This window comes from Canis aureus, chromosome 13 (assembly GCF_053574225.1).
Source record: "Canis aureus isolate CA01 chromosome 13, VMU_Caureus_v.1.0, whole genome shotgun sequence".
In the NCBI taxonomy this organism is placed as follows: Eukaryota; Metazoa; Chordata; class Mammalia; order Carnivora; family Canidae; genus Canis; species Canis aureus.
Genome location: NC_135623.1, coordinates 16,479,747 through 16,502,865, shown reverse-complemented (window position 1 = coordinate 16,502,865; position 23,119 = coordinate 16,479,747). Strand labels below are relative to the sequence as shown.

Genomic DNA, 23,119 nt, shown 5'->3' with positions numbered 1-23,119 from the left:
GAGAATGTCATCATCACTAAAGAGATAATCCTTGTCATGCAGAATTGCTCTGGTGCCTCCATATTCTGGGAGAAGAACTTTATCTCCAACTTTCATACTAACTAGTTGAATCTCTCCACTTTTCCTTTAGAGCCTGATCCAACAGCTACTACTGTTACTTGCAATACTTTTCCTTGAGATTTTTCTGGAAGCATGATACCTCCTTGTGGTTACAGTTTTGGCTGCACTCCTTTCAACTAGAACTTGGTCAAAGAAGGAAAGAAGCTTTCTAAATGGCCTGTCCTGCCATACTCTGCTCTCGCGCTGCCACAAGGAAACCAATAGCTATTTTCACTATTAATAATAACACAGCTGACTTTATTTAATTAAAATAGGTAATATTAAAAAGCTGCCAAAATCAAATCCTTCGAATGATCCTGTTATGATATTCATTAGATGACGACAATAAGGCTTAGGGAAGTTAAGTAAGTTTCTCAAAGTCCTCTTTCTCAAAAATGGTAGACTAGGGATTCTATCCCAGGACTAAAGCATTTTTTATACTGTGGTGCCCTCCTAGGGTCCATGTCACAAATCCTCACTCAACAAATATGTACAAACCATTTATGTTTCAGGCACTGTGGTCACTATGCACATACATTTTCTATTTTTCTTTTACAGAAATGGGACATGAGAACTAAAAATAACAGTTAACATTTATTATTTATTCTACACCAGGCACTGTCTCAAGCACTTTACACATATTAATCTGTGCTGACTGTAGAGGTACCCCTCCTTGGACACAGCACGCACATAACAGAGAACTGCAAAACTCCATTTAAAATAGGATGTATAGATAGTATGCTTTATTATTTAAAGTTTATTGTTCTTATAATTACAGGCTACAGTTAAGAAGTCTAAAACAGAGAAAATTCTATAAAGAGAGCCCAACTAAACTTGAACGAGTCTGTAGAAGATGGTTAAAACTTTGTAAGTACTGCCACTGAGCTCTCGGGAATACTTGTCTGTCCTTTTAAATAAAGCACAGGCTCTGCAGCCAGTCAATGACGTAAAATGTAATCACAGATGACTCTGAAACATTCATCCTACATAAGTGAGCATGGAGAGAGAGTGAGAGAGAGAGCGAGAGAGTGAGAGAGATTTATATAATATATACATACTTTAATATTATATTGGTCCACTGAGTATACATATTTTAACAAAAGATAAGAATCTGTGTAATCCAGTTAAACATACATAAGATTAGGGTACACTTATTACATTGTTTATAAGTTACAGATATTTAATATTTTCCAGAGTGGTTTTTTTAATTAAAAAAAATATTTTAAAAGCATTTCAAACATCTATTCATTTTCCCAGTGCAAAAGAAGTTATTCAAGTCAACTTACCTTTATCCTGAAGTGTAAGGGGAAGGAAACAAAACCCGACACCACTACTACCTATCACAGCTCCCAACACTACCTTCTCGATCAACTTCAGCAGTATATCCTTAGGCCACTGGATTAGTTTATCAAAATTAAAGCCTTATGATTATGATTCAGCCCTTGCTTCACATGTATGACTTTTATGCTGAAATGTTTCAATTTATAAAAATAGAAAAAAGTTAGTTATGCAGGAACGTGGTGGTGTGAGTTTGCTTTAAACTGCAGCAGTCCAATCGTGTGTGGAGAGAAAAAAAAGCACCATTTCAAGATGAAATGAATTCGATATTTTGGAATTTATTCATAGGCTAGGCAGTAAGTTACTTTGATTAACACAGATCAATACCATCTTGACTTGGTGACCACAGAGACTTTTAATTAGTTTGTAGGTGCATTTTTCTTTATCTTGGTATTCAATAATACATTATCTAAGTCAGTAACTGATCTTAAAAGAAAACTAAGGTTATTCCACAACTTATAGCCTATATCACAGTCTACTTCAAATTCAGCTTGTCTGCTAGGTCAGTTTTACAGAAGACAGGCTTTTAATACATGAAGAGCTTTGACAATCTGATAGGTCTCTTCTCTTCCAAATTAAAAAAACCAAGATTTTTTTTATTAGCCTGCCAATTTTATAGGTAAAAATCAGGAAGGGGATAAACTGTTTTATATCATAAAGATGGACAAAAATCAATAATATGATGTAATACATGTCACTTTGCTTATTTGTATTCGGTGAAAGTTTTTACATTTCAAGTAAGTGAGCCTTCATTAAAGAAAACAAAAAAATTTATACAGAAGTTTAGAGTACCTTCCAGTTCTCACTTGCTAAAGTTTCTTCTGCAAAGTACAAAAATAAACCTACCATGAACTAAAGGGGATAGACAGTGCCATAGCAATAGTAGAACGGCTGCCATGTTAAGACTTTTGCTTACCTTATACTGATGGATATATGTTAGGTGATATATTTTTTCCACTGTCTAGCACTTAAACTTATGGAGAGGTATCTGTTCATCTAAAATTCTTCAAATCCAGAGAAATTTTTTTAAAAAATATATTTCACATATGAGGCTTTAACATTTTTATTTAGGAAAAGATTGAGTCTGAAGCTATCATGGTTCAACCTTAATGCATCCCTTTTTCAATAGTGGAGTCAGTTTATGCAAAGTATTTTTCCTTGTCTATAAAAAACAAATTGAACAGTATCTTAATTATAAGGAAATATAAACATACATTTTAAACTAGCCAATTTGCAGTATCATAAAAGAAATAGGACGTTCTTTCCCTTCCCCTCCCCCAACCATTCAAATCAGAGAAGAATACTGGCAAACTTTAAGAAACCCACTGGCTATCATCAGAGTAACTACAGAACAAGGGGTAGCACAGGGATGAAACTATTTCTCTATATTCCAGAAGGCAGAAGCTTGGGTACTCTAGCTTTACAAGTAAAAGTAGCACAGGCAGGCAAAAGCTCACAGTAAATGCACATCAGAACAGGAGCCTGGGTGAAGTTGTCTGACTGGGTTACTGCTTTTACGGGTGGAGGGGTGGGGGAAGACAAATCTGAAATGGAGTAAGAAACAAAAACAAAAAAAACAAAAACAAACTTTTGTCACATTTATAGGAATCTCAAACCTTTTATATTCCCATGCTCATAGGTAGTTTTGATACACACTGTAAAGAGCTTCAGTATTCAGGAAGAAGAATATTGTATGGTTGACAAAGGACAGGAAAATTCTTCATGCTTCTGAGATCTCAGATTTGCTGAGTGCAATAGCCAGTTCTAAATCTTCCTGCTCTTGCTGATTTAGTCGGGCAAGCCTCTGCTCTTCCTCTCTCTCACTTTCCCTCTTGGCCCATTCAATCATATCTTCTTCAGAGGGATACTGCCATTTAAAAGATGGATGAACAAAGAAGTAAGTTAAAGAGTAAAACAAATAAAAAAGCAAGTAAGTAGAACTGTTGTTACAAAGGACAGTCACTACTTGTTTCACTAAAGAATGCTGGGAATAGTCTTGTTACCTGTTAAATTTTTTCCCCCTGAAAACACATTTAGTTTTACCAGTTATTAAATGGAGTTTAATTTTTTAAATTATTGTAGTCTACTGATAGAAAGTCTATACATAAATATTGAACCACTTTTTAAAAGTAGAAATGCTTAAGGTGAACTAGGATATTTACAAACAGGAGTGCTAGCCTTTTATTCTAATGCAAAATGTTACTTCAACTTCAGGAAGCATCCTCACATGATCAATCATTTCAACTTAATTCCACTGGTGATTTCCTATCTTATCCTTGCTCTCAGGTACAGAAAAACTAAGGAGCAAAGAATGTGCTGATTTTGTTATACATAAAACCATATGCTTAACATTAACAAAACCTTACATCTTAACATTAGGTCAGGGAAATATTTTTATCTCCCTAAAACAGCAACATTGGCAGATACTAAATTAATAAATTTTACTTGGTTTGAAGCCCTGTCATATGGAGGAATACCATAACAGGATGAAAGGAAAGAAACTGTCAGGCTTTTGAAAATAGTAGTTTTCCCCCCAGTAATTAGAGGGACTTTAAAACTTACAACACTTAACAAAACTTTCATAATGAAAAAAGGGAGGCAGGCATTTTTATTATGAGTTGCTTTATATTACACTATGTTGAAACTTTTACGTATGAAATAAACAAAATGCTTCTGCTTTGTTCAAGACTTACTCCAACAAGATTTTGACTTGCTGAAATTGTATTTAACATATTAAGTACCAGAGACAGACCGTTACTTTATATTAAATATAGAGGATTATAATCTCCTAGAGAGAGCAATTCTGGATTCTTTGCTTGAAACAACTCAAACTCTACCAAAAGCTAAGTCAGTAGAATTCTGACATTCCATTTTCCAGTATTCAAAATATTATTCCTATTCTACTCTGCACATTCAGAAGCTGCCAATGGAACTTACAGTATGGACTCAAAAGTTGGAAAAATAAACAAACAAACAAATAAATAAAGCAAGCCAGCCTCATTTTTATCTGAACGATGGACTATATATATCACTGCTTTAAGTCTCTCTAGAGCGACACCTCCATAGTTGGTTGCCCCATTTCTGTGATCTTTTGGCCCTATCTATGTGTTATCCCAGCACCTTTCCATTGTTTCTACTGGTGTGCCTCTGGAAGAATGCAGAGTAAATACGGAAGGTTAATGAATTAGAACTGTCCAAATAAAGACTGTTTAGCTCTTGACAACTGTATTTATTTCATAAAATCGACATTTATATCTTAAAAACACTACTATATAAAAACCAGAGTTTCGCTTTTCAAAGAATCCCTGGCTTTATCCTCTCATATAATAATAGTTGCTGGCAGGTCTCTAGAAATCGTCAAAACTTTATACACAAACACACATACACAGTTACAAATACACAAGCTCATTATTGCCATTATTTATCCAGTGGGCAGACAGCAAATGATTCTCTAATGGTCCATTATCCATAACAATTTGCAAAACAGTAACTGTCAAGATTTTATTTATATTGTTTACTAAGACTAAAGGGAGGGTTTGCAAAACAAGTGGTATACATCAACAAAGACTAAGACTACTAAAACCCTTTGTGCAATGGAACAATGTTAGAATCCTCAAAACAGAATCAAACAGAAATTTTGGTTGGGGGAGGAATATAGATCATTTTTAGTATGTTGGTAAATTTAGTTAAAATGATGCAAATTTGGCAGACTCCAAAGTAATCACTGAAAACTCTTTAAACTGTAAATGGAAAGATTTTTCCCCCAAACAGCCCATTCACAGTACTTACAGCACTGAAGTTAGCAAAATTGCTTGGGTCAGCCTCTTTATTGGTAGTGGTAGTAGTAGTAGTAGTAGAAGTGAATGAATCGCAAAACATATCAGGATCTTTTTCTTTGGGGCTATCATTGTCTGGGAAAGGCTGAAATGGATCATTCAGTTTAAAAGGATCAGAAGAATCCAATTTGTTGATGGGTCTTTTCCCTGGATCAAAATCATTACAATTAACAAGCAAATATGGCAAACAAACACACAAGACCATGAACACGCAGAGAATTAAAGAACTGGGAGTGGGGGAATGGAGGTAAGGGCCTAAAAGTACGTTCTTAAAGTATGGTCTTAAATGACTACACAAATGGTCTGTCCTCAAATTTTTCACATAATCTCTCAAATACATTGCAGCTCTATGTAGCTAAATGAAAAAATAGCAAAAGGGAATGGAACAGGCCAGGAATCATATTTATACCCAGAGTGTAAACCTTGTCTTCCCCAAAGCAGCATGTTCTCAAAGAGAGAGAGAGAGGAAAGGATGAAACAGGATGAGGATGACAGAAAGACAGAAATGGCCTCTGCTGTTGTAATCTCAGCCTGATAACAACTAACTACTAGAGGCAATAGGAACAAATGACCTTTGAAAAATGACCATATTCTTCTGATTTTTTTCAGAAAAATCTCTGGGTTACTGCTTTTACGGGATCTACATGTGACACCTGGGAACACAATGAAAACTTATCTTGGAAAACCTCACTTACTTTTTTGCCATCTACAATATTTCAAATTGAAGAATAGAGAATGTTTTGAAGCTCGGGGCCTAAATCTTTGTGGTTGTGGATAAACTAATCTTTGACCAAACAACAGTACTGTTGCTGAACTCATTTTGAAACAAGTTCTCCAATTTTAAAGTCTTAAACTTACTTGAAGGAAAATTATAATTACGGGTGTTAAAATATTTTCAAATATGTACTTCTCCTAAAATGTGTTAAACTGGTAATAGCAATCATAACAGAGTCTTTCCATGAGTATAACATCTTACAAAAGATGTTCATATCTCATATCTTACTAGATCCTTCCAACATTCCTGGGAAGGTAGGCAAATTAGTTACTGCCACCATCTAACAGCTCAGACAGCTGAGGCTCAGGCATACGAAATTACACACTGAAGATCACAGAGCTAGTCTGAGGACATCCAGAATTAGCACCCAGATCTTTAAGCTCCCAGTCCACTGCTCTCTCCAACAAACCATCCTTTTTGCCTTGATACTTCGATAGTGATACATGCTTACTTTGCTGAAGATCCTTAGATCTATTTAATACAGTAGTATACTATTTTACTTAGGATTTAAAAAATAACTTTGCTATTGCCATCCTACAGGTATAAAACTTAAATGAGCAAATTGACTCACTTTTTTCTTGTTTTTTAAAAAAAAATTAATTCCAGTACAGTTAACATACAGTGTTATATTAGTTCCTGAGGTGCAATATAGTGATTCAACAATTCTGTACATTACTTATCATAAGTGTACTCTTAATACTCTTCACCTATTTCATCCATCTCCCCACCCACGTCCCTTCTGGTAACCACCATTCTGTTTTCTATGGTCAGTTTGTCTATTTTTTTCCCCTTTATCCATTTGTTTTGTTTCTTAAATTCCACATGAGTGAAATCATATGGTATTCACCTTTCTCTGACTTATTTCACTTAGCATTATACTCTCTAGATCTATCCATGTTATTGTAAATGGCAAGATCTCACTCTTTTTATTTATATTCCACGGTGTGTGTATATATACATACATATATGTATATATATATACAACTGTGTGTGTGTGTATATATATGTATATACACCCACCGTTTATCTTTCTTTGTTCTTCTATTGATGGACACTTACTACGGTTGCTTCCATAATTTGGCTATTATAAATTTTTATTTTATTTTATTTTATTTTATTTTATTTTATTTTATTTTATTTATTTATGATAGTCACACACACACACACACACACACACACAGAGAGAGAGAGAGAGAGGCAGAGACACAGACAGAGGGAGAAGCAGGCTCCCTGCACTGGGAGCCCGACGTGGGATTCGATCCTGGGTCTCCAGGATCGCGCCCTGGGCCAAAGGCAGGCGCTAAACCGCTGCGCCACCCAGGGATCCCTGGCTATTATAAATAATGCTGCCATAAACATTGGGTGTGTGTATCCCTTAGTATTTTTGTATTCTTTGGGTAAATATCCAATAGTGAAATTGCTGGATCCTAGAACAGTTCTATTTTTAACTTTCTGAGGAAACTCCATTCTGTTTTCCAGACTGGCCACACCAGTTTGCATTCCCACAAGTGCACGAGGGTTCCTTTTTCCCCACAAACTCACCAATACTTGTTATTTCTTGAGTTTTTAGTTTTAACTATTCTGAGAGTTGTGAGGTGATATCTCATTGTAGTTTGGGATTTGCCGTTCCCTGATATGTAACGTTGACCATCTTTTCATGTGTCTGTTGGCCATCTGTATGCTTTTTCTGAAAAATGTCTGTTCACGTCTTCTGCCCACATTTTAGTTGGATTGCTTGTTGACTCATTTGTTTTTTAATATATTTGACAACCTTAGCCTCTAGCAATATAAGATATAAGCTACTTTTCCTTAAAAGATAGAAATCACTTAATTTGTTTACCTGATTTTTCAACACATAATTGAATATTAAAAACTGTACACTTTCTCAAAAAAAAAAAAAAAAAAAAAAACTGTACACTTTAAGTCAAAAAAGACAAAAATAATCAGCCCAAGAAATACCATATGCAGGTTATTGTGAAAGGCAAGCATAAAAATCTGTAACTACTGTGGCTTAAAAGGAATTACCAAGGAATCGTTACCAAGGAATGATACATGATTATTAAAATAAGCATGTACCAGATGTGTCTTCTCATATAACAGCCTAAGAAGCACTACACCTACTTAGGGGATTGCCTTGTTAGCCATTTCTCATCAACTTTATTATCTTTGTTAAAAACAAAACAGTAAAAACATTAAGATTTGTTCCTGGACCAAAAAAAAAATTACTTTTATAAAATAAAGAAGTCTCTTATTGAGTGAAGTAAAATATTATTTTCCTTAAAGAAAAACAATACATTCCTTTAAACCACTATGTTGCTGAATTCTGGATATCAAAAAGGCCATACATTTTCACATAAAAGGATTTAAGGAAGACTTCACATTGAGCAGTAAAAGAAGGAGACTTCAAATTAATCTCTTCTTACAGAAATTAATTTAATTAAAGCACCAAAGTGAAGGAAACTGGTGCAAATGGTAATCAGTGAGTTTCCAAAAAGCAAGCCATTTCACTGATACTGTCCTCTTTCCATTTACTGCCTCTCTAAAATGATTTAAAAAGAAATGAGCTCTTGCCAGAAAAGTAGTTCACATTACAGATGCTGGCTTTCTAGGTACATGTCTGTAATTCTGTACTGAGGTCAGAATAGATGACAATAGCAGGCTTCTGCCATGTTTTCTGACTTGTTTTGTTTAAAGCCCATCATCTACGTCAATAAGGCCCACACCAGTATTTTTCAGGAAGAAAAAAGCATCTCCTAATACACCAAAAAGTTGATATATTAGGAAATATACCAACTCTCATACCAGGTGGTGGTGGACAGGGTCTTGTTGGAGTTCCAATCTTTGGTGGCAGTGCTGGGGGTACATCTTCACCTTTGACCGATACTTCCTCAAGCACATTTTTTTTAATGGCCACATTGTTGACAGAGCTCAATGTGGCTGAATTAAAGGGATCTTCGTTATTGACCTTTGTTTGAAAAGAAATGTTTATACATGGTTATATAAATTATACCAACCAAAATATATATGGTCATGTAACATTTAGAAGAATGATCTTCAGTATTATGCAGCTTTATTTCAATTCTGACAACAATGACATGTTAACCTCTGCATTCAGGGCCAAAAGGGAGAAATTTTTTAAAAAACTGTTCTACATGAATAGTGATTATAACATCACTATTGATGTTTGATATGATCATACCAAACAAAGCTAAAACATACCAAAACAAGCCAACTCTGGATTAAAAGTTTTTCAAACCTCAGGCAATACAAAACCACCTGAGGCCTATTTTAAAGGGATGATATATTTTTCCTCAGACGAGTATCTGATCCAAATGATAATGGAAAAAATACTGATTCCACACTTCCCAATGCACTTAAATAGAGGAAAGACCTAATAATGGCAAAGAAAGTGGCATCTTGAAAAACATTAAAGACAACGTGAAAGTCAATTTTTAAAAGCAAATTGATCCCATGGAACATCAAGTCTTAATGTGGATCTGAAGGCCCTGCCTTTCTAATAATGAAAGATTCACTTTTGTATAATGAATCAGACATTAATGATTTTAGATCTCTTTAGGCCAACAATTTCTACAGTACTACTTATATTGTGGACTGGACGTAATTCTGTATTGTGGGGAGCTAGACACTGTGTTGTAGGATGTTTAATAGCACCCCTGGTCTCTATCTACTAGATAAGAATAGACCCCTTCCCAGTTGTGACAACCAAAAATGTCTCTAGACAATGCCAAATAATTGAGGATGAGGGGGAGCGAGGGGAATAACATACAGCTGAGAACTGATGATGTAGACAATTTCACATATACTAATTTTACTATTTTGGCCTGAATCAATTCTAGAGCGATACTGGAAAATAGACAGTGGACATACAGAGCTGGACTATGTGTATTAATTATCCTAATACTAACCCTAACAGCTTCAAAACATAAAATGAAGTAACCAATGCAGAGAAGGTGGCATGAGTGCCCAAATTTTACAACTATTGACCCAGACAGTCAATAGGGGAAAAATTAGTTCAACTGGAAGAAATACAAAGGCAGAAGACTCTAAAAATGAAGTTGTTGAGCTAACCTGTCAGCAGAAAATTGTAATTACCTGTACCATAGACATAAGTCTTTATGTATAGAAATATGTCTACTTTAATTACAACTTAACTATCATTTCTATCTGAAATCAACATTTACGGTAATTTATTGAAATCAAGTTGCAATGTCTGTGAGGAGGTCACATAATTGGAAGAAAGGATTGCTCCAGTGGTGGAAATACATTTTTTACTTTCCCACTAATCATTGCAGATTACCTTTGACAATGTGCTGAAATCAGCAAATCCATCCTCAAATGATTCACTTCCAAAAACAGAAGCAAAGGGATCTGTGGCTAAAATGAATAAAGAAAATCAATGCAACAGAACAGAAATATATCAAAATTTCATGTCCTTTTTTGGTTATTAACATTCAGACCGATGAAAAGTATCAAACCCTAAATATCAGTTCCTGAATTTATGAGTTAATCCACGAAGACAGTGAACAAATTGATACCTCTCCTGCAACACACATAATACATTCTTTTGTATATATCAACTGATGAATTATTTCACATCAAAAACAAGAAAATTAACTCTAGATTTAAGGCTTTGGAATAAATGTCAAATAATATAGTTACCATGCACTTAAAGTATTTCTAATAAAGCCATCAAAAAGTCAGAAAAGCTAGATTCCATTAATTCCACATTAACATACTTATCCTCCAGGGTGCATTTTATTATTTTTTTATTATTATTATTTTTTCAGGGTGCATTTTAAATGTGAATTCATCCATGAGCCTGGGATAATCTCTAATTGCCACAGCAAGAAGTGATTTCTTCTGTGAGGCAGTGACTGCATTCTAGTTTGTACTATGGTTATCTGTGATTGATATATCACCATTATGATAGATCACCATTATGAAATTGTAAAGTCCTTAAAACAGTGAAGAAGGCTTATCTGATGAAGAATAAATGGTCAAAAACATTTCTTGAATATCAGATCTAAGAAAATACAGTTCCTACCCCCAAAACCTCACAGTCTAATGAGAGACATGTAAAAAACAACAAAACAATCTTAAATGAGCTATTAGAGAGGTATGAAAACCCTGTAGTAGGAGTCATTAACTGGGAGAATCAGGAAAAGTATCAAAGAAGCTATTACATTTGGCCTTTGAAATAAGGAATAGATCAAGGTGAGAAAGATAAAGACATTCCAGGCAGAGGGAAGAGTAATTGCAAAAGCAATTATTTATTTAACCTACTCCCAGACATGAGAAGTTATCTGATCCATCACAGAACAAATGGATTAACATTTTTGGCTGGAACGAACGGATCTACTTTGAGATAGGTTTCACCTATTCAGACATAAAGGCTACCAATAAAGCCAAAGAATATTTATAGGAATTGTTACTTGATTTAGGAAAACAGAAACAAAGGAAGAAAGAGAAAGAGAACTGCAAGAGACAGGGTAAGACAGGGCAGACACACTGAAAAATTTTCCTCATTCTCCCTCAAATCTTCATCTTTACATTAAATCGGTTTTATCTTTTTATTTTTATTTTTAAAAATATTTTATTTATTTATTCACGAGAGACACACAGAAAGGAAGCAGAGACACAGGCAGAGGAAGAAGGAGGCTCCACGCAGGGAGCCCAATGTGGGACTCAATCCCCGGACTCCAGGATCAGGCCCTGGGCCAAAGGCAGGCTAAACTGCTGAGCCACCCAGGGATCCCCTCAAATCGGTTTTAAAACAAGTGTGCCCATATAGCCATTTAAATGTGTAAAGTAGGTCTTTACTTCTAAAAATCAGTATACCACGGGCATAAGCTGAAGAGAGGCAAGAAGGTATATATTACTTTTGCTTGCTTTGTTACCAAGACAGTCATGAGTTGGAGGAAGTAAAGAGGGTGGGAAGAAGGATAAAGAAAATTAGTCCTTTAGAGATACACCTGAAGAGAACAACTCTGAGCCTGAAGAGGATGCTGAAAGTACAGAGTTACAGGAAATTCTATAGCTTTAGCCATAAAAGATGCTTTTATATAACTATATATCTAAGTCCCACAGCCTGGGGCCCAGTCTAGTCATGAGTGTTGTTTTTCAGGCTTTCTTTTCTTTCTCCTTCTCTGTTATTCTTGATGCCACAGCAGTTGAGGCACAACCAGGGTGCAGATGCTCTCCTGATTAGTAGAAAGGTGATGAGGGAAAAGGAGTTGGCTCTTTTCACTAGAGGGAACTAAAAAATCTGCTTCATGGTGTTTCTCTGCCACAGCTTTTATAAGAAGTCATAACACATATGTCAACAGTGTGGAGTTAGGTCAAGTTTCACTAAAATATTATGAAGTGTACACTGTGAAAGACATTAATAAAATACACATTTGTATATAAAAAATATGCTGCTTGTGGTTTTACTAGAGTTTTTCTATACTTTATTCATTAGAATAAACAACCTATTCGGCATTGGTCCAAACACTGGTGAATGTGTCCTGGATGAATGACAAAGCACTTTTGTCCAAATTGGAGAATTAAGACTTTGGCAACAATTTCCTCAGATATTGATCATGACTGATATGAAGTAGAGTTCTGTCCAGAAACTGGAAAGACTCACTGAGTATGAACTTATCCAGACCATGTGCTGAGGAGTCCCAGAAATATCTAGAGAGGAATAAGCAGGTGGCTTTCTTCCTCTTGATCACATGGGAGCTATAGACCATCAGAATGAGGCTTTAAATACAAATGTGATGTCACGGACACCTTCTTCTTCCCAAGAATAAAGGTAATTAACACTTTGGAAAATTACATAAAAGTGTAATTTTTAAAATCACCTATAATTTCATTATCAGAAATAACCCTTATCAATTATTTTAGCATGCTTCTTTTAACAGCTTTTTTCCTGGTATTTTTTTTCCCTTTAAAGCTACATTTTACACATATCACTTTTTATTCCTACCTTGATTTAATTCATTGCATTCATGAGTACTTTATATATTTGTTTCTTGCCTATCTTTCCCATTTAAGCCCTATAAAGACAAGAACTTTGCTTTGTGCTATACTGTATCTTAAAGGCCTAGAAAAAGGTCTGGTAATAGAAGATGCTCATATTCATTGAAAATGGTGCGAGAAAAGGGGGAAAGAAATTGTCTACTTATTAAGGATCTTCCAAACAGGTATCATAATATTTCTTAGCATAACCAGCTGACCAACAAGGATTAAAGGAAGCCAGTTTTAAGGCTCACAAATAATAACCAACAACAGGTATCTACCAGAGAATCCTGGGAAAAAGAAGAAAATGTTTTTCTCCATGACCCACTCACAAGCCATCAGATAAAGTTCAAACTCACAGAAAACCTTTAAGAGATACTCATGAATAATCTGAGGTATTGGTCATTAATAAAGAATCCATTTTCTCAAGCTAGTCTCCAAATCATTCACTCACTCACTCACTCACTCACCCACTCATCCATCAAATTTACTAATTATCAAGGCTAGGTACTAGAGATTTAAAGGAGAATAAGACACAACACTTACCTTCAAGGAACTCACGATTCAACTGAGTAATATATATATGTATGTATATTTATAAAATATATATACATATATACATATATATAATATATACATATATACACATATATAATATATACTTATATATAACATATACATATGTATATATATATGTATACAACTGCTACACAGCAATAAATGTTAAAGTTCAAAGACAGTAAAGGAGAAGCAACAGCTAGTTTATGAGAAAGAGGCCAAGAAGACTTTCCAAAAAAGGTTTTACTTTCTTTTACTTATGGACAGAAAGGAGGTGGAGAAAAAAGAGACATATACACACTACACCCAAATATACAAATACACACCCGCTCATGCACACACATTTTTCCGTGCAAAAAATAAGTGGCCTTGAAGAGACAGTCATTGTCTGTGGTTTGTGGAAACAGAGAAAATTAGAGACGAAACATGAAAGAAAGCAGACGCTAAGAATAATAAAACATATGAACATCCATGTGCTTAGCCTGAGTCATTGCCTGTAAAAAATGAAGACCTACTTGGCATTTTACTACCTTTAGAGTCAAAGATGCTCTGGGGAGACCACAAATTCCATTCTATATCCTCAGGATGCTATAAGGTTTTAATTAAGAGTTGGAAAGATTCTGCACTTCCTCAGTTAGTGGTAAAATATTCCACGCAAAAAATCTTCTGGCACAAGAACTAATCTCATCTATAATGAAGTGGAAAAAACTTTTAAAAGACAAAATAAAATATATGTAGAAACTGAGTAACCTGCATTTGCTTTCTTTAGTATTCTTTTAGTCTACGATGTGTCTACGCACAAGGAGTAAATGCTAGAAAGACCCTACTATGAGTCAAAATATTAGAAATAGCTGAAGTCCATCTCTATCATAATCACTAAATTTTAGTAATAGAAGTGATTTATCATTTAATTTTTAAGAACAAAAACTTAACCTTAGGTTTTTAGTTTATTTTTGAAAGGTTATCTTTTTTCTGTTCTGTGAGATTAATCTTTTTTTTTTTTTTTTTTTTTTTTTTTTTTTTTTCCTGGCTAACCACTGTATTTCTTGATGAAAAAGAACAGGAATATAGGGGTATGAGTAAAGAGGGCAGAAGTCCTGTTTGTGACCTTAGGAATATAATACCATCTCTCTAAATCTCAGTGATTTCCAGAGGTTGGGATTTTATTTTTATTAAACTAAATAAATACATTAAAAAAACAACATATGTACATAAATCAGTGGGAGGAGGGGAAGGAGACAGATTTACTTAGGTTAAAAAAAAACTTAAAAAAAAAGAGTACATTGTTCATTTCACAAACAAAAGGATTTAAAAACTAAAAATAAGAGAAAATAATCTTAGACTGAAAGAATCCTTTCCAGGAAAAGAGAGCTGGCAACAATTCTCATTCTCATTCTCTCTCTCCCATCCCTATTTGACTTGGAACTATCAAAGAGTATATTATAAGTGACATTAACCAGGATTTAAAACCATTAAACTAAAAAGTAGTAGTGGTAATAGTAATAGCAGCTACCATTTACTGCAATAGGTAACACAATAAATACTTTAACATAGATTATGTCATTTCATCTACCCAACAAACCCATGAAGTATAATTATTAACCTCATTTTATTGTTTAGGAAATGGAGCCTAAGAAAACCTAAGGAATTAGCAATTTTACCTGAGTAAATTCAGGCAGTTGGCCTCAAGCACCCATGTCCTAATAATGACAACCTCCTCTAGGCTGTTTATGTTCCAACCAATTCAAAATCTTATGATAATGTAGTAGTTGGAAACAAATCATTTATTCATTTCTTCAGCATTCAACTAATGAGACTCTGCTATGTCCCAGAAGCTTTGTGGTGGGAAAGTAGGGCTACAACTTAGGATGACTCCCAAATCTATGCTTGGGCAACTGCGTAGATGGTAATATCATTAACAGAGATGGGATATCCAGAAGATGTTTAGTATTGTTTAAACTTCCTAAGGTGGCAACTTTACTTTCAGATATACACCTGTGACACATGAAGTAAAAGACCATTAAATATATATAAATATAATATAGATACTATATTAAACATTATATTAACTAATATAAATAATATATACATAACAAAATTATACCCACACATATGTGTGGAACACAGGGCTCGCGACTTTGATTTGTGGTTAGTAACATGATCAGATGTTAAGAAAGACAATTCTGACAGTCATGTAGATGATGGATTGGCAGGTAAAGAAATGAAGGCAATTTAACATCACAGTTCAGGTAAAACAAAATGAGGGTCCAAACGAGGCTGAGCAAAAGGAGAAACAATCAGGGTCTGCTTGGGGGTAAAACAACAGGACTTGGCAATGTATTGGAGATGAGGAATGAGAAGTCTAAGATAACTAAGAGTATCATTACTATAGAAAGTAGAAATACTATTACATTACTAATTGTATACTAATACTAATCGGAAAAGATGATTATTTCAATTTTAAGTATTGTTGCACTTGGCACCTAAGGGGAAATATCCAGCAGGTAACTTGAAGGTAATGGAGGCTCAGGAGAGAGTTCCACACTGGAAGACTAAATCTAGGAGCCATTAGGAAACAGGACAGAACTGGACATGACCACCGTAAGAAGTGTGTACTGTGAGAACAGCAGAAGCACCAGGCTCAAACATAACTAAAAAGATAACCTCTACTCTTCAGTTTTTTCTCCAGGACACTGAGATTATTCTCTTGCCCTCATTTTGAATAAAGGAGTCATCTGTCCCAGATACCTTGTGAGAGCAAGCTGTCCCGAGGGAACAGAGATCAGGGCAACAGGAAAATCTTTTAGTTGTATTAGATCAGAAGTTCTTAAGGTGTGGCCCATGGAGCCCAGAGGTCCCCAAGACCTCTTTAGGGAGATCTGTACGGTTAAAACTATTTTCAGAATATGAAGATGTTATTTATATTTGTGTTGATATTTGCAACAACGTAGATAAATCTGCTGGTGTCTTAATGGGTATCAAGGCAGTAGCATCAAACTGGTTGGTAACCATTAAATCTCTCACCATCACAAACTTGGGGGGGGGGGAAGGGCAGTTGTGCTTAAAAATATCTGTCCTTGATGAATAATAAAAATTATTAAGTTTTAATAAATCATGATCCTTAGGTACATATATTCTTTTTTTAAGATTTATTTATTTATTTGAGAGAGAATGAGAATCTCAAGCAGACTGTGCTGAGTGCAGAGCCCCACTCAGGGCTCAGTCTCACGACTCTGAGGATGAAGACCTGAGCCAAAACCAAGAGTTGGATGCTTTACTAATTGAGCCACCCAGGTGCCTTTTGGTATACAGCTTTTTAAAATTCTGAGTAAAGGGGGTCCCAGGGTGGCTCAGTGGTTTAGTGCCTGCCTTCAGCTCTGGAGTGATCCTGGAGTCCCGGGATTGAGTCCCACATCAGGCTCCCTGTGGAGCCTGCTTCTCCCTCTGCCTGTCTCTGTGTCTCTCATGAATAAATAAAATCTTAAAAAATAATAAATAAATAAAATTCTGAGTAACAAGATCAGAAATACACACAAGGCACCTCTGCTGAGTACAAAGTATGATGGTTATCTGGAGGAAAAGCACTTGTATGATGGTGTGAGAAACAAGTTGAACTAGCTGATTTTTTCATGGAATGCCCTTTTCAAAACTTGAAAGAAATAACAGATAAACAGATTTGTGTATTTGGTGGCATTTCTTCCAAAATAAATAGTGAGGATATCACTTTAAGGAAAACAACTGACAGCATTTGTTGCAGATGATAAAAATTCAAGCTTTCAAGTGAAAATGAGAATCTTAGAAAGCTCTATCTGCCCCATAATCTTAACATTATACCAATACTTAAAGACTCTGATAAGATGAATGGTAATATTAATAAGTATAATTTAAAAAATATTTACAATGAAATGTGTCAGCATTTGGAAGATATGTATAACTTAGTGAACCAATATTTCCCAAGTGATCAATGCAAGTTACAAAATCATATATAGGTAAAAAATTCAAAGTGTAAGAAAAGAGCGCAGCCCCGGTGGCTCAGTGGTTTAGCGCCGCCTTCAGCCCAGGGCATGATCCTAGAGATCCGGAATCGAGTCCCTCATCAGGCTCCCTGCATGGAGCCTGCTTCTCCCTCTGCCTGTGTCTCTGCCTCTCTCTCTCTCTGTCTCTGTGTTCATGAATAAATAAAATCTTTAAAAAACAAAAAAAAAGTATAAGAAAGACCAATGGATTTTAATGTAACAGAGCATGAAAAGGATATTGATATGGTTTCATGTACCACATTGCAACTAACATTAAAGAAACTAAAATATGTTGAAATCTGGTATAGTATCCAAGAAGAATATCCATAATTACCTAAAAAGGTTATTGAAATATCCCTCCTTTTTCCAACTACATATCTGCGTGCAAGCAGATCTTTTTCATCTCACATACTTCAAGCAAAACAATATAGTGCAGCAGATAGAATGCAGAAGTAGATATGAGAATCCAGCTGTCTTCTGTTAAGGCAGACATTTAAAGGGCTTTGCAAAAATGTATGAACAATGATACTTTTGTCACAATTTTCTTTTGGTTTGGAGCTATTTTTCTTAAAGATATATGTTATTTATATTAATATGTAATGGGTTTATTATTATTGCTTTTAAATGACTTAGAATTTTTTTAATCTCTCAGTTTCAATTTCTAATATAGTAGATACTGATAGATATAACCCATATAAACAAAAGCTCTTTGAGAGTCTTCATTAACTTTTAAAAATGTAAAGGGGTCCTCAGACCAAAAAGCTGCTATACATAATGATTTCTAAAGGTTACTGCTTATGATTATTTCAAATAACCTATTTTTGAAATACTTTTTTTTGTTGTTGTTGAAACAAGGGCATGGAAAGGTTGAAGTCTGGAATTATCTCCATCTACTCCCAAGAATCTTTCATGGATTTTCTACAAGTTTCTTACTAAAATGCTTTAATTTTTTTTAACATTTTTCATCTGATTATATTCCCTGTGTTCCCAGCACCCTTTTATAACGTTTGGGTTCCCAAGGATTTCTTTTCTTTTTTTTTTCATTTACATAGTAGATAAGTAAGTAAAGAGGCAGGATAACACAGAGGAAAATCAATGGGCATGGATTGAGAAGCAAACTGATATGTGGCTGGGGCTTAGCTTTTCCTTCCATATATTAGGAAATCAGGCTTGATAATAGTTTTCAAATCTTAAATGAAATTCCAAAATATGAAACAAATAAATGGGGTTTTAAAAATTAACTCTAAAATAATTTTAAGATTTATTTATTAGAGAGACTAGGGGGGAAGGGGCAGAGGGAAAGGAGAGAGAGAGAGAGAGAGAATCCTCAAGCAGATTCCTTCTGCTGAACTCGGGAGCCCAACACACAGAGCTCAATTCCTGGACCCTGATATCATGACCTGAACTGAAACCAAGAGCTAGCTGCCCAAATGACTGAGCCACCTAAGCTCAACTCTAAAATCATTTTAAGTTCAAATCTATAATTTTACTTATCACAATGACAGTGAAAACCAAGAAACAATTTTGATTAACACAAATGTTTAAAGTCAGGAGTTGAACTTATTTCTATAGTTGGTTTTAGTTGCTCTATTTGAAAAACAATTCACCCCCCCAAAAAAAAATAGAAAGAAAGAAAGAAAGAAAGAAAGAAAGAAAGAAAGAAAGAAAGAAAAACAAACAATTCACCCAAGAAGTAGTTATATAAATTTTTAAATAAGAGTCTTGCAATCTCAAAGTAATTTAAAATAATTTTTATCCAGAGGTTTGCACAAAAACCACTTAACCTGATAGTACTTTAAAGCACAAATGCACTATGTTAATATGGTTTGTAACATTTATGAATGCATATATTTAATTAACTTGCAGTTCTTAAAAATTAAAGCACTTAAAAATATGAAACAATAATTTGCCAAATCTCTGATGACCTCTTTGGAGGCTAGTTTTGTGAAAAATTCTATGAAAACTCTGGCCCATAGCATGTCTAAGATTCCTACCAGCTGTAACAAAGGCAGCAATGTTAAGTTTGACAGGAAAAAAATCTGTGGCATTACCTCACTACCATTTTAATATTGTCAGGATTGGATATGAAGATAAGGCAGAGGCACCATAATAAAGTGGCTAATAAAATGAGCTCTGAAGTAAGACATGGACTGGACACTGAGCATGGCAACAACTACTGCAGCCTTGGGCAAATTGCTTGATCTAAGCCTCATTTTCCTCATCCTTAAAATGAGAATAGTACCTGTCCCTATAACCACTGCAAAGATTAAATGAGGAAAATGCAAAAAAACAAAGTTTAGATGACCTTATGTGTATGGAAAAAAGAAGAAAAGAAAAGAAAAGAAAAGAAAAGAAAAGTTAAGTTCAGATCTCTGGTATTTTGGAGTCTGTGGAAGGTCTATGCAACTGAGTCCAACACAACTAATATGTAGCCCACTCAACTCAAAAGAATTTTGGCGGGGGAGGGGTGCCTGGGTGGCTCAGTTGGTTGAGTGACTGACTCTTGGTTTCAGCTCAGGTCATGATCTCAAGGTCATGAGATCCAGCCCTATATGGGGCTCTGCACTCAGCAGGGAGTCCATTTGAAGAGTCTCTTCCTCTGCTCCTCCCCCCAACCTGTGCTTGTGCAAGCACGCTTTCTAATAAATAAATAAATCTTTAAAAAAAAAGTTTTTGGTTCTAAGATTCTCATTCAAATCAACACATAAGCTAGATGGAAGACCAGAAAGATATAAGTTCTCATTTGTATGTAAGGATGGTTTTTTTTTTTTTTTAATTTTTTAAAATTTTTTTTTAAACTTTTTTTTTTTTTTTAATTTTTATTTATTTATTCATGATAGTCACAGAGAGAGAGAGAGAGGCAGAGACATAGGCAGCGGGAGAAGCAGGATCCATGCACCGGGAGCCCGACGTGGGACTCGATCCCGGGTCTCCAGGATCGCGCCCTGGGCCAAAGGCAGGCGCCAAACCGCTGCGCCACCCAGGGATCCCCTGTAAGGATGGTTTAACTACAAAAATCATCAATATAATACATCCCATTAAGAATAAAGAAAAAAGGGATCCCTGGGTGGCGCAGCGGTTTGGCGCCTGCCTTTGGCCCAGGGCGCGATCCTGGAGACCCGGGATCGAGTCCCACGTCGGGCTCCCGGTGCATGGAGCCTGCTTCTCCCTCTGCCTGTGTCTCTGCTTCTCTCTCTCTCTCTCTCTCTGTCTGTCTCTCATGAATAAATAAATAAAATCTTAAAAAAAAAAAAAAAGAATAAAGAAAAAACCCCATATGATCCTCTTAATTGATGCAGAAAAAACATGGGACAAAACTCAACATCCTTTCATGATAAAAAACACTTGGCAAACTAGAAAAAAGAAGAAAACTACTTCAACATAGTAAAGGCCATATATGAAAAGCCAACAGTGAACATCATATTTAATGGTGAGAGATTGAAATTTTTTTTCTATCAGTAACAAGACAAGGACGCCCACTTTTACCACTTCAATTCATCAGAGAAGTCCTAGCCAGAGCAACTAGGCAAGGAAAAAAAAAAGGCATCTAAATTGGAAAGAAAGAAGTAAAATTATCTCTGTTGCATACAACATGATCTCATTGTAGAAAACTATAAAATTCCACAAAAAAGCCTGTTTAGAATAAAATGAATTCAGTAAAGTAACAGGATACAAAAAATCAATGCACAAAAATCCATAGTATTTCTATATACTAATAATGAACAATCTGAAAAGGAAATTAAGAAAACAAATTCACTTACAATACCATGAAAAAAGAATAAAATACTCAGGAATTAACCAAGGAAGGCATGTATGCTGACAACTACAAAACATTCTGAAAGAAATTAAAAAGATACAATTAAATGGGAAGATACCCCACTTATGGATTGGAAAATGTTAAGATGTTAATACTAACCAAAGCAATCTACAGATTCAAAGCAATCCCTATCAAAATCCCAATGGCTTATTTTTTTTTTTTTTTTTTGCAGAAATAGAAAATTCATCCTAAAATTCATATGTAATCTCAAGGGAACCCCAACAGCCAAAACAATCTTGAAAAAGAGTAACAAGGTTATAGGTATCAAAGTTACTGATTTCAAAATCTATTGTAAAGTTACAGTAACCAAACAGTGTGGTACTGGCATTAAGACAGATATTTACACCAGTGGAATAGAAGAGAGAGTCCAGAAATAAACCCTTGCGTATATAGTCAAATGATTTTCTACAAGGATGCCAAGATCACTCAGTGGGGAAAAGTCAAGTCCTTTCAACAAATGGTGCTGGGAAAACTGAAAATCCACTCTAAAAGATGAAGTTGGATTCTTACTTTACAACAAATACAAATATTAACTCAAAATGCATCACAGACCTAAATGTAAGACCTAAAGCTATAAAATTCTTAGAAGAAGGAAACAGGGAACTTTTATGACATTGGATTTACTTATATTTTTTTGGAATGACTCTAAAAAGCACAGGCAAAAAAAAGAAAAAGTAGATAAGATGGACTCACTGAAATTAAAGTTTTGTGTATCAATGAACAGTATCAACAGAATGAAAAGGCAACAATGGAAGAAAATATTTGCAAATCATTTCATAAGGGGTTAATATTCAGAGCAAAAAAGAAAAAAGAAAAAAAAAGAAAAAGTAGATAAGATGGACTCACTGAAATTAAAGTTTTGTGTATCAATGAACAATATCAACAGAATGAAAAGGCAACAATGGAAGAAAATATTTGCAAATCATTTCATAAGGGGTTAATATTCAGAGCAAATAAAGAAACCCTACAACTCAACAACAAAAAAGTAAACAACTGATTGAAAAATGGGCAAAGTATTAAATATTTCTCCAAAGAAGATACATGGCCAGTAAGCATATGAAAAGATGCTCATATGAAACATCACTTAGTCATTAGGGAAATGCAAATCAAATCAGTAAGATGCCACTTCACACCTGTTAAAGTGACTATTATCAAAAAACCAGAAAGTAGTAAGTGCTGGCGATGATATAGAGAAATTAGAACCCTTGTCCAGGGGATCCCTGGGTGGCTCAGCGGTTTGGAGCCTGCCTTCAGCCCAGGGCATGATTCTGGAGTCCCAGGATCGAGTCCCACGTTGGGCTCCCTGCATGGAGCCTGCTTCTCCCTCTGCCTGTGTCTTTGCCTCTCTCTGTGTGTCTCTCATGAATAAATAAATACAATCTTAAAAAAAAAAAAAAAAGAACCCTTGTCCACTACTGGTGGGAATGTAAAATGGGATGGCTGCTCTGGAAAACAGTATGGTGGTTTCTCAAAAAATTAAAAATAGAATTGTCATATGATTCAACAATTCCACTTCTGGGTATAGATCCCAAAAGAACTGAAACCAGGGACGTGAACAGGTATCTGTACACTAATATACATTATTCACAAAAGCCAAAAATGTGGAAACAACCTGAACATTTACTGATGGAGAAATAAACAAAATGTGGTATATACA

The 23,119-nt window shown here is 35.0% G+C and overlaps 1 protein-coding gene across 7 annotated transcripts in view; it reads right to left on the bottom strand.

The window, feature by feature from the left end:
- Positions 1-820: 820 nt before the first annotated feature.
- EPS15 (epidermal growth factor receptor pathway substrate 15) overlaps positions 821-23,119 on the bottom strand; it is a 142,478-nt gene continuing 120,179 nt past the window's right edge. For 6 of the 7 annotated variants that reach the window (XM_077844964.1, XM_077844968.1, XM_077844967.1 and 3 more), the window contains 4 exons: positions 10,367-10,443; positions 8,851-9,013; positions 5,227-5,420; positions 821-3,304 (listed from right to left, as the gene is read on the bottom strand). In XM_077844964.1, coding sequence (XP_077701090.1) covers positions 3,158-3,304; positions 5,227-5,420; positions 8,851-9,013; positions 10,367-10,443 — 581 coding nt within the window. In that variant the 3' untranslated portion in view covers positions 821-3,157. The remainder of the gene's footprint in view (positions 3,305-5,226; positions 5,421-8,850; positions 9,014-10,366; positions 10,444-23,119) is intronic. The other variant, XM_077844969.1, reaches the window with a different exon arrangement.